We start from the raw sequence: 16271 nt of genomic DNA on the forward strand, positions 1-16271 counted from the left end.
TCCTGAGGTGTGCCCACTTCGCAGCCTGCAGCCTAGGGCCCTGGCGTGGGGCTGACCCCATATGAGGAGGTTGGCACAGGCTGGGTCCAGCTTACCTGTCTCTGGGCAGCGGCCCCGAGGTGGACCTGACAGAACTTCACAGCCTGCTCCAGCGCAGCCTCCTCGTCCACCTGAGCAAGGAAACGCTCAAAGTCAAAGGACCCCGGCCATGGTGGCTGGCCTCGTCCGGGCCCCCGGAGTGTGAGGACCAGCTGCTCTAGATCCCCTGACACTCCCGTCTTGCTTGGGGAGCATGGGCAGAAGCACACATCCATCTCCCAGGTCCATCCGGCAGGGCTACTGCTCTGGGCCAGGCCGGTCCTGTTGACATCATGTCCAGGACCATGTTATCGTGTCCTCAGGGGCTGAGACTGGCAGAATGAGAGCCAGATCCTGCTCCTCAAGTGAGCAGGAGGAGTCTGAGGTCTGGGTGGTGGTGGGGGAGGGAAGGTCTGACTTACCCAGAGCCCAAGAGCCCAGGGTGCCGGGGGGGATGGCAACCAGGCCGGGGAGGCCCAGGGGGCCGCCCTGGTGGAGCAGTGGGCAGGGTGTGAAGGAGACAGGCTGGGGTGGCAGGAGCAGCCAGGCGGGGACAGGCAGGGTGGAGAAGGGCCCACCCTCACCAGCAGGGAATGCAGGGTGTGGTTCTTATTCACCCAGGATAGAAAGAAAGCAAGCCTGATCCCAGATGCTGCGAGGGAGTGAGAGAACAGGGACTCTCCACAGGTGTACCACAAACAGACATGGTTTGGGAGGAAACCACTTATCAGGATGGACACCCAGTCTGAGCCAGCCGCAGCAGCTCTGGGGGCTCTTGCTGTGGAAATCTTAAACAGAGAAAGAGCTGAATGTCTAACATAGTGGAAAAAAAAGTAGGGGGGGACACACTAAGGAGGGTGGTGGAGGCTCCTCACACGCTTGGGGCACTGACCCTGCTTTGGATGCCAGCCACAAAGGTCTCTGAGGAAGTGCCCTAGAGCCCGGCACCAAGTGGGGTCAGGGGTCCTGTCCCCCCGTGCTGGATGTCATGAGATTTCTGCAAATGGTTTCATTTCCTTTAAAGCTGAGAACAGAATTTTCCAAGCACTTTGTTTCTTGTCTTTTTCATATATTCTCCTCAGCTCTCCTGAGATATAGTTGACAAAATCGCCCCATACTTAAAACATACAACTCGATGACTAGACATGACCCGTTTTTCTGACTCTATGCCCTGCTTGAGGCAGAAAACCTCAAATGGAGGGAAGCAAACAGCAGGGCTGGGTGGGAATGACACCAAACAAGCACGCCCCACGGCCCTAGCACCCCTGGACAGACTGGGAAGGACCTTCTGTGAGAACAGAATTGTAGGCCTGCCCCAGGCCACCCACCTGCTTGATGAGCATGTAGGTCTCGGACATGATCCTTTCAATGCGGCCCAGGTCGTAGGCCACACCCTTCTGGCCCTGCTGCCACACACGGTAGGCATCCAGCAGCAGTGTCTTGCCCGACTCCGTGTCCTCCAGGAGCTTCCTCTTTCGGCTGGGCCGTGTGGGTGGCTCCTCGGGGTGGCTGCCCACTCTGGCCCCAGTGGTGGTGGTAGGGGTGGCGGCTGGGGCTGGCTGGGCCGGTGTGAGCGGGCTGGGTTGTTGCCGGGCACTGATGCTCAACTCCTCCAGAGACAGCTCAGTAGGACGGCTCTCAGGGCCACGGTCCCTTGGGGGGCGGCCTGGCTGTGGGGGTGGTGCCCGTTCGGAGTCTGAGCAGCGAGCGGTGGCCTCACCCGTGTCCATGGGCTCGGTAGGCCCTGCCCGGGGACTCTCCTTGTCCTTCTGCTCGCCAGCCTGGTCTGTGCTGTCTCCTGCCTCCATGGCCACAGGCCGGTGGTTGAGAGGACCCACCTTGCCCCCTGGCTCGGCTCCTGGCCCTGGGCCATCTGCCAGAGGGGGCTTCTTGGAGTGGGGGAGGCCCTCTTGACTATCCTCGGGACTGGCCTTATGGGGGACGTCGGTGGTCATCCTGCCTCCAGGAAGGCCACAGGACTTGGGCCCTGGGCGTTCTGACCCCTACGAGAAAATCGAAGGTAAAAGACTGCGTCTTTTGTGTTTCTACCACAAGGGTGACCAGCCCAGGCCACTCTGGGTCTGCCTGTCTGCTAGTTGGCCCAGGCTGGCCCTGGAGACTTGCCTGAGGAAGTCCCTCCCTGTTCTGCTCCTCCAGCCTTGAGAGGGGCTGAAAGGAGGCGGGAGGTGGCGGGACGTGCCTCCACTCTGGAAGAATGGCCTGTGTGGGGACGGCCCTCCTCTAAATGTGATGCTGAGGGCAGTCCTGGGCATCTAAAGGGGAGGTGACCCACCAGGGGCCACCATGCATGCTGGCCACAGAGCTGAATTCTCCCATTTTAGGCTCTCACGTGTCCCTAATGCACAGCAGCCGAGGTGGAGTCTCAGGGGGCATGACCCTGAGCCCCCACACCATGGCCCAGCTAGTCCTACTGGGCAGGGGGCACTGCAGCAGCACTGCCCTGCCTCAGCCCCCTCCTGCTAGGTTGGGTGGTCAGTGTGCTCAGCTCTGAGAGGGGGTAAGGGCTGTGCCTGCCTTGAGGTGCAGGGTTGGGGGGTGAAAAGAGGACAGGTGTGCCTGGAGCAACCCGAGGCCTCACTCAGCCCACTGGGAGCCCACCGTGTGCTTCAATATCAGCGCGGCTGTGACCCCGAGGTTGACTTGCCAGGTCGGGGCACACTGCTCAGGGAGCAGCCTCAGGGAGTGTTGCTACCCTCCTCCCCGCCCACAAGTCCACATCTGCCACATGGGTCAGCGCCTTACTAAGTGTCTGCCACTTCCTCATTGTGCTGCCTTCCCCACCCAGGGGAGCAGGAGTGTACTACTTCATAGGTAGGGACACTGGGACATGCCTCATGGCAGCTGAGCGAAGGGCCGGGGCGGCCTCCTGGGAGAGGACAGGGGCCATGAGTGTACCTCTGCAAGCTCGCTCAGGGTATCCTCCAGCACCTTCACAGTGAGGATGAAGGCCCGCTGTGCCAGGACCTGGCGGTCAGCATCTCGCAGATACTTCCTGCAGGCACACAGGGGTGGCCGGAGAAGAGAGCAGAGCCTCAGAGCCACATGGCCTGGGATGGTGGCCCACACCTCTCCCTGCCCTGAGAACACCTGTTGGTCCCTCAGCATCCCTCCTGCCTGGGGCACTCCCCAGAAGCCTTCCCTGAGCCTCTTGCCACAGCACCTGGCATGGACTGCCCTGGGCCCTCCCGGCCGAGTGAGAGCTGGGGGCCTCTGGCTCTTCTCTGTAAAGCTTGTCTCCAGAGTGCCCCAGACCCCGGCTGAAGCCCCCCGCCCCCGCCCCCACCCCAGCCCCTACAGGTGAATGAGACAAGAGAAGGTAAAGTGGTGCAGGAATAGAGAACAGCTGTTGGTCCAGCTGGGCCAGACCATGACTCCCAGGATCCCCAACAACTGCTGCAGGTGGTGGCTGCAGCAGATGTCCCTCGGGCCTATCTGTCCCGCCCTGTCTGGCAAAGGGATCCCTGGTTACCTCTGTGGCCCTGGTCCCCCCGTTGCCTGGCCAATTATTACTCACCTTCCCCTGAGGGACCCTGGCTATCATCTGGACCCCTGTCTTCCCCCCGGGACCTGACGGCACCCTGAAAGCTCCAAGCTAAAGGAAAGCAGGAGGTAAGGAAGGGGTAACTTGTGTTTGCCCTGAGGGCACAGGGCAGGATACTGTTTGATACCAGACAGAGAGGCCCCAGAAGAGAAGGGCTGGTGTGGGCTCCCCAGCCAGTGGAGAGATGCCCCGGGTGGGTGAGGGGCTCTGGCCCACGGCAGTGCCAGCTGCCCTCATGGGGCCGAGCGCGCATGAGGCCGGGTGGCTGCACTCACTTGCCCTGGTCTGGGGTCCGCTGCAGCATGGAGGACACCTTCAGCAGAGTGCTGTGGTCCCGGAGCTGGGCCAGCACCTTGAGCAGCAGCACAATGGAGCGGTTCATGTGCCAGGCGAAGCTGCCCGGCCGGTCGATCTCGTCCACGGGGATCCGCCAGATGCCCTGTGACAGGGACAGAGGTGGGCGTGTGAGGGCAGCTGCTGTGGCCGGAGCCCGCTGCAGTACCAGAAGGCATTCTGCCTGGGCCAGGACACCTTGGAACCCTCCTGCCATCACAGGGGAATGGGAGCGTTCCCCCTATGGATGGCGGCAAAGGAGACACACACTGCTCCGCCCTGTCCTCTTCTGAATGGCTGCATGGCACGTGTGTACTTGTTTTGTCCTCTGCACAAAACAAGCAGGTTGTGCCTAGTCAAACGCAACCAGCTGGAAACCCCGGGGCCTCTGTGCCTTCACATAGGTGCTGACTCAGCCACGTGACCAATTCCTAGGGCCAAACTGATGGGTCAAAAGGTGAACTTCTGGTAGCTGCTGCTGGCCAGACAGGCTCAAGCCTGGCCCCCACCCATGTGCATTCCCTCCAGCGATGCCCAGAGACTAGAGGGCTAGGCTGAAAATGACCTGCAGCTTGCAGAATGCCCAGCTTGCCTCCAACCTGCCTTTGTCCAGGGTACGCTCCACCTGGGACCCCCCCCCCTCCGCCATCCAACCTCACTGTCTGAAGGCCGAACTGGAGCAGGGCTGGCTCTGGGGAGCCCTGCCACCATCTCCCTCAGTCTGGTGTCAGACACCGGGCACCCTGCCCATCGGCAGCTGGGGCATCCCCATACCCAGCACGGTGTCTGAGACCTACTGGTCCAGCTGAGGCATGGTGAAGGAAAAGATGCCCAAAGGAGCGAATTGTAAGTGAACAGAAGCAGGCCTGAGGCTGCAGGACCTGGACATTAGGATTTATGTCTCTGGGACAGGACTTTGGGGGCCTGGAAGGAGCAGGTGGGCACACAGCTGGCTCCCTGCAGCCAACACCCTAGAGAAAGTTCTGGCCAGAATGGACTGGGGCAGGGAGCAAAGCTGTCTCCTCCACCTGGGGGTCCCAGCAGGGTACCCAGGGGGTGTCATTCCCAGACCCGATTCCTGTGAGTGCTCACTGACTAAGTCCATGCTCTAGCAGTCCTGGGACGGGAGGCAGAGTACCTCCAGCCCTGAGCCACTCAAGCAAGAGAGAAGCCTAAAACCCGCAGCTCCAAGCCCCCACAGCCTCCACACTTGATCCCGGGGGCTCACACTGCACACACTGGTGCCACCCCCCCTCCCTCAAGCAGTCTGGGGGTGCTGTGTGAAGGCTGGCAACCACCCTTCATCCCAGGCAGTGCCAAACAAGGCACTAGCTGTTTCCCGGCCTGGACAAAACCAGGAGGCTGAGGCCACCCTCGCCCACAGCGCTGACACCAATGCTGTATCTTCCAATGGGGCCCAGGTGGCTTCTACAGCAGTGCAGGAAAAGCTGCCTCTTGACAGGACAAGAGACAACTTTGAGCAGTTGTCTGGCCAGTGTGCCCTGACACCCTGCTCCCAGATGTGCAGCAACGGCTGAGAAGGTGCCATCTCTGTTGCCTGCCAGGCCTTGCAGTGTAAGACTGAAGAGCCTGGCTCTTCCACGGCACTGTAGACATCACCCTGTTCCTCACCATGGGCTGCCATAGCCCATGGCAGGGAGGGCAGAGCTCAGAGAGGAGTGACTCCCTCAGGGTCACACAGCATGGGAGTAGCCTGAGAGTTGGCCCCTTGCCACGCCCACAGCTCTGAGGACAGGGAGGACAAGCCCAAGCAGCCCAGAGGGAAGCCTCCACCACCTGCTCTAGCCCTACACTGCTGGCCTTGGGCTCCTTCCCACACCTCACAGGAGAGGGGGGGGAGCCAGAAACACAGCCTGACCATGTGCCGATACACTGCAGGCGTGTGCCAGGGCTGGCCCAGCGCCATAGGCCAAGTCCGGGAGCTGGGTGTGACCCTACTGCTCTGGGATCTCACTCTTCCTTAGGGCATAGAGGGGTGTGCCCTGCTCTGCACTGTCAACCATAAGGGCCCAGAATGACCCTGGATTTCACTGAGGGCCTCCCTCTTCCCTGGCTAAACCTCCAAAGACTCGGGGACAGGGGGAGGTCACTTTTCCCAGTGCACCTTGATCTGGGGTCAGAAGATCTCTCTCAGCTGCCTTGTGAGCACCCCCACCTGGGGGTGGAGGACCCCTAATGTCCTTTGGGGGGCAATCAGGGAGGATGGATGGAAGACACACATTTGTTTCTCCAAATGTGTGCTGACTTTCCTGGACCCTTCCCTGGTAAGTGGCCCTGTTCATCCCATGTCACCCATGTCCTCCATGCTAGCTGAGTCAGGGCACAGGCTGCAGGAGGGGGAAGAGGTCTGAAGACAGGCCTGCCAGGGACTTGGGGTGAGTCCGGCTAAGGGCACAGATAAGAGTCATGGGGCCTCAGATATGGTGCTGGTACCTCAAGAGGCTTCAGGTACTTGGGGGTACATAGGCCCCAATGCCTGGCCCCCACAACTTGCCTGGTGGGCACCAGCCCCAGCCTGCACCAGCCCCAGCCTGCTCACCACCTCTGGAAGGGGCCAATTTCATCCTTGGTAAATTATCAGAAAAGGTTTCTTCCACAGTGCTAGAACCACAGGGTAGCTCCCACACCCCTGCCCCTCCCTGGCATTCAAGCCTGCCCTTTGTGCCCCTAACATTCCTGTCCCAGCTTGGGCCTCATCCTGCCTCTTGCTTCTGCTCTTGCCCCCAGTCCATCCACCCAGCCTGGGCCAAGACAAGTTAGGAAAAAGATAATGTCGGTGCATCCCTCCTGCTTATATCCTTGACAGCCAGCTTCCTTACCTACCTCAGCTGAAGCCTGAGCCTCACTGGCCTTTGCACTCCTCCTCCCTTGACTCCAGACACTCACCACACCCTCCCTCTTATAGAACTGTGAATTTTATGCTTCTCACTTTTTGGGGTGCCCTCTCACCTCCTCTGCCCAGCCAGTCTTCTGTGCCCTCTCAAGCCTGGCTATGATGTCACTTCCTCTCTAAAGCCCTCCTGGCTTGCTGCCCTCCTAAGTCTCTGCCAGGACCACTCAGGGTCAGCTCCTTAGATGGTCAGGGGTGGGCCTGTGGCCGGGAATGCATCCTCAGTGGGGGCAGGTCTGCTTCAGCTCCAAGTCCCCAGGGACCCGACACAACCCCGGTAGAGCAGGCAAGGTGTCCAGCTTGAGAAGGACTTCCTGCTTGCAGAAGCTTAGCTCCTCCATCTCCCTGCCAGTCCCTCACCCTGGAGGTTTCCAGGGTAGGCGGGAAACAATTCTGCTCACAGGGGAATGAATGCTCTTCGGAGCTCTGGGTGTGCAGATGAGCCCTGCACTGGAGCAGGGTGGGTGGTGGATGCCAGCAGCATGCCTCCTTGCTCATGGCAGGTGAGCAACACGCTCGCTGAGGGCTGCCAGGACCTGGGGCTGCTTGGAGGTGTACCCTGCCAGGCTCCTGTTCGGGCAGGGGCCAGCTCTCCCCTCTCCCCTGAAACACAGGAGGGCCCGAGAAGGTGATGCCAGAAGGAAAACACATGTGGCCCTCTGCAGGGTGGGCCAGGTGACCACAGCAGACTTTGCAGATGGTGGGGGACATGGGTAGGGTCCCTGCAGAGAGGGGATCCCAAACTCCTGCTCTTGCCCCTAAGTTCTAGAATCAAAGATGCAGGGCATTTACCTGTTTGGTTTTTTTCTCAGAAGAGGGATGGGATGTGCCAAAATGAGCCAGTAAGCATGCTAAAAACAACAACAACAACAAAACAAACCCTCTCTGGAAGACTTAGCATGTCACCTCCCAAAGTGGGCCAACCTGGCACTGTGAGGGGTGGCCGGGCACCGCTAGACCCACTGGCAATCACATGCAGGCAGGGGCTGTCATCTGCTCATTGAAGCAAGGAAGTACCTTCAATAAGACACTTTCTGTCTGCCTGCCACCTGTTCCCTATCATGCCATGGCACCACAGGCCTGCCCATCTCACCTTCTGGGACTGCCCTTCCCACTGCTACCCTTCCTCCTGCACCCTGTTCCCAATTTCCAGGATGCTGCTCCCAGCCGGGCAAATCTGGTAGCATCAGAGTTCCACGGTCATGGACGTTTTCAAACATACTCAGCTGGCTCAAACTGCTCACTGTGCAGGTGGGGACCTGAGGCCCACTGAGGGGCAGCGAGCCCCCAGCCACCTTACTGGATGGCAGCCAAGCCCAGAATGCACAGCTGGCGCCCTGGGCTACCTTCCACCACAGCCACTGATGGACGGAGAGTCTGTCCGAGTGGCATCTGCCCCGCAGGCCCGTCTGTGATCCCTCTGCAGGCAGAACAGCGACCCTGTGCCCGGGAACCAGACTCCTGAAGGGCTTTTGGTCAACCCCTGGGGAGGGACAGGGCCAGGGTGCACCCTGTGAAGACAGGAGTACATGTGTTTCAGGCCATGGTTTGGATCCTTTCACACAAGAGTGGCCTATTCGTCCATTTCCTTTCCACATATGTGCACGTAACCATAACATAACTGCCTATTTCAGAAAGGATGGAAGACCACACAAGTCAGGCAGAGAATCCATGGAAATTCAGAAGGGAACCACAGACACCAGAAGCCCTGGGGAGGTTCCTGCAGACATGCAGCTAGCCTCCAGGGACAGCTGGCCTGAGGGTGGGGAGCCACCAGGCAGAGTCATCAGCTGGCAGGGTGGCAAGTAAGCCAACAACTCAGCCTTCTGCCTGAGCAGTGCCAGGCTTCTGTGTCTACAGCCAGAGCCCCCTTGGTACCCGCAGCCCCAAGACAAGTGGGACACTTCCCGCTCCCTACAGAGGGGAAGAAGCCGAAGCACCCTCCCCCTACCGCCCCTCGGAGAAGCAGGGAGCGCCCAGGGCGGGGACAGGCAGGTGGTGAGGGACATCTGCACATGGAAGGAAGGGGTGCCAGCCAGAGTCCCACCTGCAGCAGCCAAGGCCACGTGTGCGGGCCTCAGGGAGGGTGCGGGGGATGTGCCAGGAGGCATCTGAGGGAGAGGAAGAAGGGGCCTAAGGAGAGGGCAGTAGGCTGCAGTGCCTGAGAGGGGGAGCAGCTGGGAAGCGCAGGAGGGAGGCCTGCACTGGGGTGCTGAAGGGCAGGCCAAAGCAGGATCACAGAGAGGTGAGAGCAGGAGTGGGAGCCAGTGGCAGCAGGGAGCCCACAAAGAGGGTCTGGGATGGGGCTCCCCTCGAGGGAGGAAGGCATCACTGGTGCTGGGCGGGGCCTAGGAGGTATGACTCAGGGTCCCTCCGACTTCTCCCCTGTGCCTCACCCACTAGCCCCCTGTCCTGTAGCTCTGGCTGCCCCCCAAGACTCCCCTCTGCCAAAGTGCAGGCACACACGCAATCCTGGCTTGGACGGTGCCTGCTTGGAGAGCTCTGAGGCGTTGGGGGCACCCAGCAGCAGCCTCGGAGCACTTAGGAACATGGGACCATGCTCGAAGCTCCACCCACGTGCAGCTCCTCAGGAGCAGCTCAGCCGACCCCAGTGTGCCCACCCCAGTGCGTCCAAGTGGTTCTAAGCTCCTGGCTAGCAGATGAGGTCACGGAGACAGACTATAACCACCTAAATAATTCATGGAGCCCCAGACTCTGGGCTGAGCCCTTGATACAAGTTACCAAACCCTCCCTGTAGCCTCGAGACTCTGGCATCCTCCTGTTGCTCTTAAGGAAACAGAGCTTCACAAGCTGAGCCCCACACTGGGGCAAGCCTGGGGGGTTCATGGAGGCTGGACCTCATGGTTGGGGGCCCTTGGAGACTTCCCCAGGGGAGCTGAGAGCTGGGTTGGTGGAAGGGGTGGGATGCTGCTGGGCCGCCCTACACTCTTGCCCGTGAACACACTGGCCACTCCCAAAGGGGGCTGGAAAGCAGAGTGAGGCTGGTGCCTGGGCAGGAAGGCCACGAGGCCTTGGCCTCTGGTCACCAAAACCTTGGCAGGTGGCCCCTCAGGGATGGACAGCAGATGCCTCCGCTGGCATGGAGTACTGCTCCTAGCTGCCAGGCTAAGGTCGTGCTCATTCCCAAGGCTCATGCTGTCTCCAGCACACTGCAGTCTGGGGGCCGCTTCCTGGAGGGGCAGGGACTCCCCTCTCCCCAGATTCCTGATCAGCAGGCCAGTCCACACCTCCCTTCCTGCCTCAGTGTGGGCTGGCAGGCCTTGCCCATCCATACTGTTGGAACCCTGGCTCCCTGCACACCAGCAGGACTTGCCATGGCTTAGGAGGAACTCTGAGCTTGGCAGCCTGAAACCACAGGTCCAGATACAGTTCTGACTCTCGGTAGCTCCAAGTGTCCTGTGCAAGGCCACTGTTCAGGCCATTCTCAACAATACACCCCAGGTCATTCTGAGGCTCCCAGATATATCTGTCACTTACACGGATCCCATCTTTCAGTAACAGCTTCTCCGGGGCCCCCTCCCCTCCAAGGGCACAGGCAAAGGCCCCTTGGGGAAACAAGGGGCCCAGAAATGCCAAAGCAGAGAAGGAGGCAGGTGGGAGGTGTGGCCTTGTCGGGCTCTTCCAATTAAGCCACACTCAGAACCAGGGCATGGGCTTGTCACTGAGTGGACGAGGCTCAAGCCGTGGGGACCGGGTGCAGACTCCGATTCCTCCCATGCCCACACTGGCAGGGACTGTCCAAGTGTGTAATCCACCCACCCCTCATTTTCCAGAGGAGTAAGGTGAGTTCACACGACCTGCCCGAAGCTACCTGGTGACCTGGCATAGGACCAGACATAGGGCCTAGACTCCCCGACTTCAGGTCTCCCTCCCTGCGTTCTCTCTGAATGCTTACAGAGGTACAAAAGGTCAGCAGTGTGATCTGTGATTTACAGACTAGAAACAGAAACACAGAACCAAGCAGTTCTTGGTTGATACCGAATCACTTCAGTTTTGAGCCAGGGCCTTTGAAGACCTAGAAGGCCCCCCTGGAAAGGGGAAGCTGGAACTGGACACCTGCTGGCAGAGCAATGAGGAGTGAGTGTCCTCCACCAGTACCTCTGAGTGCCTCAGAGACTTCATAATCTAGTCCCCTGAGCCCCTGCTTTGGGCATGGCCTCCAGGACTCAGGTGTCCCTTCCCCACTCTGCTACTACTAGGGTCATGACCAACTAGGACACCTGGCAAGGCTCAAGCAGGAGGACAGAAGAGAAAGTAACCAACCCTGGGAGCACCCAGAAAAGCCATAAAGGAGACAGGCTTCTGTGCCTTGGGGATAAACTACGCAGGGAAAGGCAGTGAGATGACAACAGTACTGCGCGAGACCCAGGGGTGCTCAATCTGTTGAGGCAACAGGTGGGCAGCTGGCTGTCTGGATCTTCTCCAGTTCACACCAGCCTGCTGCAGCCAGAGGGGCTTAGATCTTTTAGATCTTTTCTCCTTCTCCTTGGACTGGATCCCCCAAAGGGGACAAAAGAGTGGGTATGCTGCCTGGGGCCTTCTTAGGCCTCCCCTACGTGACCAGGGGCTTCTCACAGGATGCTTATACAGGCTAGCTCTGGAGATTAGCAGCCAGTCCCAAGCACCCAAATCCTCGCCTGCCCCATCATGGCCTCCCGGACTCTGAGCTGCCGAGCACTGGGCAGGAACAGCTGTGTCTCTCTTGCTCACCAGCTCCTCAGGCCCCTGGAACAGATCCTGGGGGGAAGGGAAGGCCTCCCACATGAGAGTCAAGCTAGGCAGACGGGACGTGGGGCCACTGGGCCTGCCCAAGCGGCCTCCAGGAAAGGAATGTTTCAGGGCAAAGCCACAAACCCTGGCCTCCAAGTCCCCTCAACCTCGGTGCAGCTCTAAAGTGCCTCTGAGTGAGTCCCCAGCATGAACCAAGGCCTGGACAGGCTCTAGAGAGTTTATGCCCCAGGTGAATCCCCTTTGGGTGCTGGGGAGGCCCAACTCAAGGTTGCTCCAGAGCGGCCTTGGGTCTCCCAGGGTAGATCGGCCTGGGAACTGCACAGAAAGCCAAGTGCATCCCAGGAACCAGGAGTCTCATGGATGGGTAAGGCACACCCCCAGAGGGGGTCCCTGCAAGTAGGAAAGACAGACACACACATATCCAGGGTGAGGGGAGAGAAGGAATGGCTGGTATAAGGAGTAATGGGCTGGGAGAATAAGGAGGGAGGGAATAAGGGGAGGGGATGCTCAGGGAAAGCCAGAGAAAAGCCAGGAAGGAGAACGGGCCAGAGGAGCCGCCTCTGTCAAGCGGGAGAAAATGGGCAATCCCCTAGAGCTGACCTTATCACCCAGAGTATCCTGAGCAGGAGAACAAAGGAATGTGGAATTGTTTTGTTTTTGAGCTTGCAATTTTTATCTTAAATTTTAACTCGGTAAACAGAGCACAGGTATTTTTTTTTTCTATCATCAAAACTCCTGTCGTTTAAAATGACCACAGTGCATTACCCCACAGGTGTACCCAACCAGTCCCCTCCTGGTGGGCACCTGGGGCTGAGTCCTTAGAATTACTATGAACCATATTGGCTAAACAGCTTTCCCCATAGATCTTTTCTCCTTCTCCTTGGACTGGATCCCCCAAAGGGGACAAAAGAGTGGGTATGCTGCAGCAGCAGGAGCAGGGCCTAGATGCTGACCTATGACAGGGGGTGCGTGTTGGGGGGGCAGTCCATCATCCCAGGCCTTCCCGGTCCCCAGCTAGCTCCGTGTGCCACAGTACGACAGATGAACAGGCCTCCCAGGGCTGCTTAGCTCCAACATTTCCTGTTCGCAGAAAACACAGTGCTGTGAGCACCCAAGGGAGAACCCGCTCCCCTGGCAGAGGGATTCCTGCACCCCCCCCGCACCTGGCATGGGTGCAGTGGTGACTCAGAGCTCCAAACAGGCGAGGGCGGGCAGCCTGCTGGCATCCCATTCCCAGGAGCAGTGGGCATGGGGCCGTGGGAGCATGCTGCTTCCATGCAGGTGATGAGCTGAAGGGAGCAAGAGAGCCCCTCAGTAGGGAGAGGTGCTGGGGTAGATTAGGCCTCTCCCCCCAGAGAAGCATAAACACTTTCCACAGTCTAGCCTCAGTAAGGCAGCCTTACTGACCCCATCCAGAGCCAGGACAGAATCTGGACCCTTGGCCCTCAGGTTAGGAGCAGCCTTGGGGAGAATACCAGCATCCTCCAAAGTCTTAGGGAGACACCTGTCGCAGGCAAATCCATATGGTCCTCCCAAACAGCAAGACTACTTGGAGAGGGTGTGCAGGGCTGCACTTGGTGGCTGTGAGCCCCAGGGGCCAACGGTACTGACAGGGTGCCTGTCCAGCTTCTCTAACATGGGATATTAATTTAGAGCTCATGGGGAGAGACTTGTCTCAGGGCACACGGCCAGCAGGGAGCTGAAACTATGGCAAAACTCAGACTGTTCTGCTCTTCCCACTGCACCCCGCCTGTCCCCAAGTAAGGCGAACATCACAGTGCCAGGCTGGCAAATGCAGTGCCCTTCCCACAGCTGGCCCACACAGCTCCATCGCCTGCAGGAGCCACCCTCCTCTGCAGTCTTGAGGCCTTGGGGGGCCAAGACGTCCCATCTTCCCAATGCCCAGAAAAGCGCAGGGCCCTGCCCCTCCCACAGCACTTGGAGCCACTGTCCTGCTCCAGGCCTAAGGTTGGTGGCACAGCCAGGGGCAGGCTAGGTTGAACACCACGGGGGCAGGAAGTCCTGCAGCTTCCACTGCAAACCCACCAGGGCCCGCCTCTCTGGCCGCAGGGTTGTACAGAAACCGCCAGGGGCGCCGTCACCCTCCACCCAAGCAGCGGTCCTGGCGGGGGCTCCCGAGGGCAAGGGATTCCCCGCGCCATCCACAGGTAATGAGTCCCCAGCACAGGCAGGGTTTGGGGAAGCCTGCAATTTGCCTGCAGCTGGCGCCCGCCTGCTTCCAGCCTCTTTTACCAAATAGACGTCGCACACTGGGTCCCCAGAACTGCTGGCTGCCCCTCCCTCCCACCCCCCACCCCCACCCCCCACCCCCCACCCCGCCTCCCGCGGAAAACCAGAAACGACAAACAACTAAGTGCGTGGGGGGGGGGCAGTCCGCAACTCCACCACGGCCCCGTCTGCGTGTACCGCAACCCCCCTCGCGCCCCCCCACACCCCCGTCCCATGCCCCCGCCCCGCGCCCCTCTGCACCCTCCCTTCCACTCTGCCGTGGGGCAAGGTCCTGGCCCATCTCCGGGCTCCGAGCAGGCTAGGCAGGCGCTCACAAACCGCTGGCTCCAGCCTCCCACCCCCGCACAGCAGCTATTTATAGCTGGGGAAGCACCGCGCCCGGTCGCCGCTGCCCACCCGGCCAGCCCGCTCACCATCCCCGGGAGCGGCCCGCGCTGCTCCTCCTCGGCGCCGCCCGCCGCGAAGTTGCTCGGGCCGGCGGCGGGAGAGCGGCTTTGGCTTTCGCTTTCGCGCGGCACAGCGCAGCGCACACCCCCGCGCCCTGGCTCGCGGCCCCGGGCTGGGTCGGGCTGGACTCGCCCGGGGCTCGTTGCGCTGGCTTCTCCCCCGGTGGCGCGGGTGCGGGTGCGGGCTCTGCTGGTGCCCGCTGCCCGCCCCCGCGCGCCGCCGCCCGGCCCACCCGGCCGCCCACCTGACGCTGTGCAGGGCGCCGGCCCGGGGGCATGGGGGCGCCGCGGCCCCGCCGCCGGCCGACTTCCTCCGCTGCGGCGCCCGGGAAACCACGGCCCGCGGGCTTCCTGCTGTGCCTGGCGGGCAGGGGGCCGGGGCGGGGGTGGTACCCCGAGCCGACCGGGGGAGGGCTGGGCAAAAGCTTTGGAAAGCGGGGAGCCGGCAGGCAGAGGAGGAGAGGCGGTCGCGGCCCAGGCCCCCGCCCCCCAGCCCCGGTCAAGTTCCTACCCGCCGGCTCCGCCGTGGCATCTGTGCAGATGAGCTAGGGCGGGCGTCGGGCCATGGCCGCGGAGGCTCGTTCGTTCGCGGCGGGCCGGGGCGGGGCGGGCAGAGCCGGACGGGGCGCGGGCACTCGCTCCCTCGCTCGGCCTGGAAGCGGGCCCAGTAGCGCAACTGACTTGCCGGCCAATCCTCGCAGGTTCCCTGGCCTGGTGGGCGCCGGTGGTGGTGGGCTGCGCACCCGGCGAGGGGTGCAGCCCTCACCGCGGGAGGCTGTGGGTCCCAAAGGCGCCAGACCAAGCGATGTAGGGGCGGCAGGGAGTGCGGGGGGCCATGGCAGTCCTCACCCTGCACGCGGTAGCTATGTGAATAGTGCCCCCTGGAGTTGTGCCAGGCGAAGGCCCTGTGGAGGGCAGAGGAGTGGGTGTGTGGGGACACGCAGCTACACTGAGCTGTCCTAGCTGATCCAATGGGGCAGTGGGAGGTGGAGTAAAGACTTTCCCACTAACATCCTCAGGGGGAAGGGCAGAACAAAGATGGCATGGCAGTCCCCCTGTGGGCTTTATAGCTGGTAGGGGCTTCCTTTTTCAGTTGGGCTGTGAGGCTGAGCCTGGAGAAGGCCCTGGGTCAAGGCAGTGGGAGTGGCCAGGGTGGGCTCAGGACCTCCTATCAGACTCTATTCCAAGAAGGGCAGTAGCACCTCTCCCTCTCAGCGCAGGATAGCCTGGAAGGGGGACTGTGCTCCTTCTACAGATAAGGAATGGACTTAGAGGGAAGAGCCTCACCCAGGAACGTAACACCCTGCCCCTAGCACCCATAGCTCCGGTGTGCGCACAGCACTGTGGGGCACATGGCTCCAGGACTGTCCGCCAACTACCAGCAGCTCCTCCCTTCCCAGGTGAGGAGAGGCCCAGCAAAGACAGGGACAGTGGACAGAGAACTGGTGCACCAAGCCCTGGCACCCCCACCACTGCCCCCCAAACTTCTCTCTCACCACCTCAATGCCAGGACTGCCTTGCTTCCTCCTCCTTTCCCACACACCCAGTGACCTCAGATCCACCTGGCCCCTGTCCTGGTGACACTTGTTCTGGTGCCATCTCCCTGAGCCAACTTGTTTCCACCTATACTACACTCAAGCTAGTTCATGCCCGCTAGTGTTCCCAGTCTTGCTATGTGCCCCTGCCAGATGCCCTTAGTCCAAATGGGCTTGGGTCTGACCTACCCCTTTAGCCAAGGGGATGTCACACACTCTGTCTTCCCTCCCTGCCCCCTGGAGGACCACTACTCCCCGCCAGGCACTGGAAGAACCAGGCCGTGGTTCTAGAGGTCATCCACTTGCAGGAAAACAAGCATGAGCACAAGCCATCCCAGGGTTATGTGAGGACAAGGGTCTCCTGACTGAGTGCTCGCCATAGGTCCAGACTCAAAGGAGTTCTA

At 60.7% G+C, this 16271-nt stretch overlaps 1 protein-coding gene across 1 annotated transcript in view; it reads right to left on the reverse strand.

Annotated features, from left to right (window-relative positions):
* The window catches only part of LOC111142371 (calcineurin binding protein 1), a 136341-nt gene that overhangs the window by 9265 nt on the left and 110805 nt on the right, over nucleotides 1-16271 (reverse strand). The window contains 4 exon segments of the mRNA XM_022495393.1: nucleotides 96-170; nucleotides 1407-2081; nucleotides 2995-3091; nucleotides 3916-4079. Of these exon segments, the coding sequence (XP_022351101.1) occupies nucleotides 96-170; nucleotides 1407-2081; nucleotides 2995-3091; nucleotides 3916-4079 (1011 nt within the window).

The sequence above is a fragment of the Enhydra lutris genome, unplaced genomic scaffold (genome assembly GCF_002288905.1).
Source record: "Enhydra lutris kenyoni isolate GAN:26980312 unplaced genomic scaffold, ASM228890v2 scaffoldscaffold8, whole genome shotgun sequence".
NCBI lineage: Eukaryota > Metazoa > Chordata > Mammalia > Carnivora > Mustelidae > Enhydra > Enhydra lutris.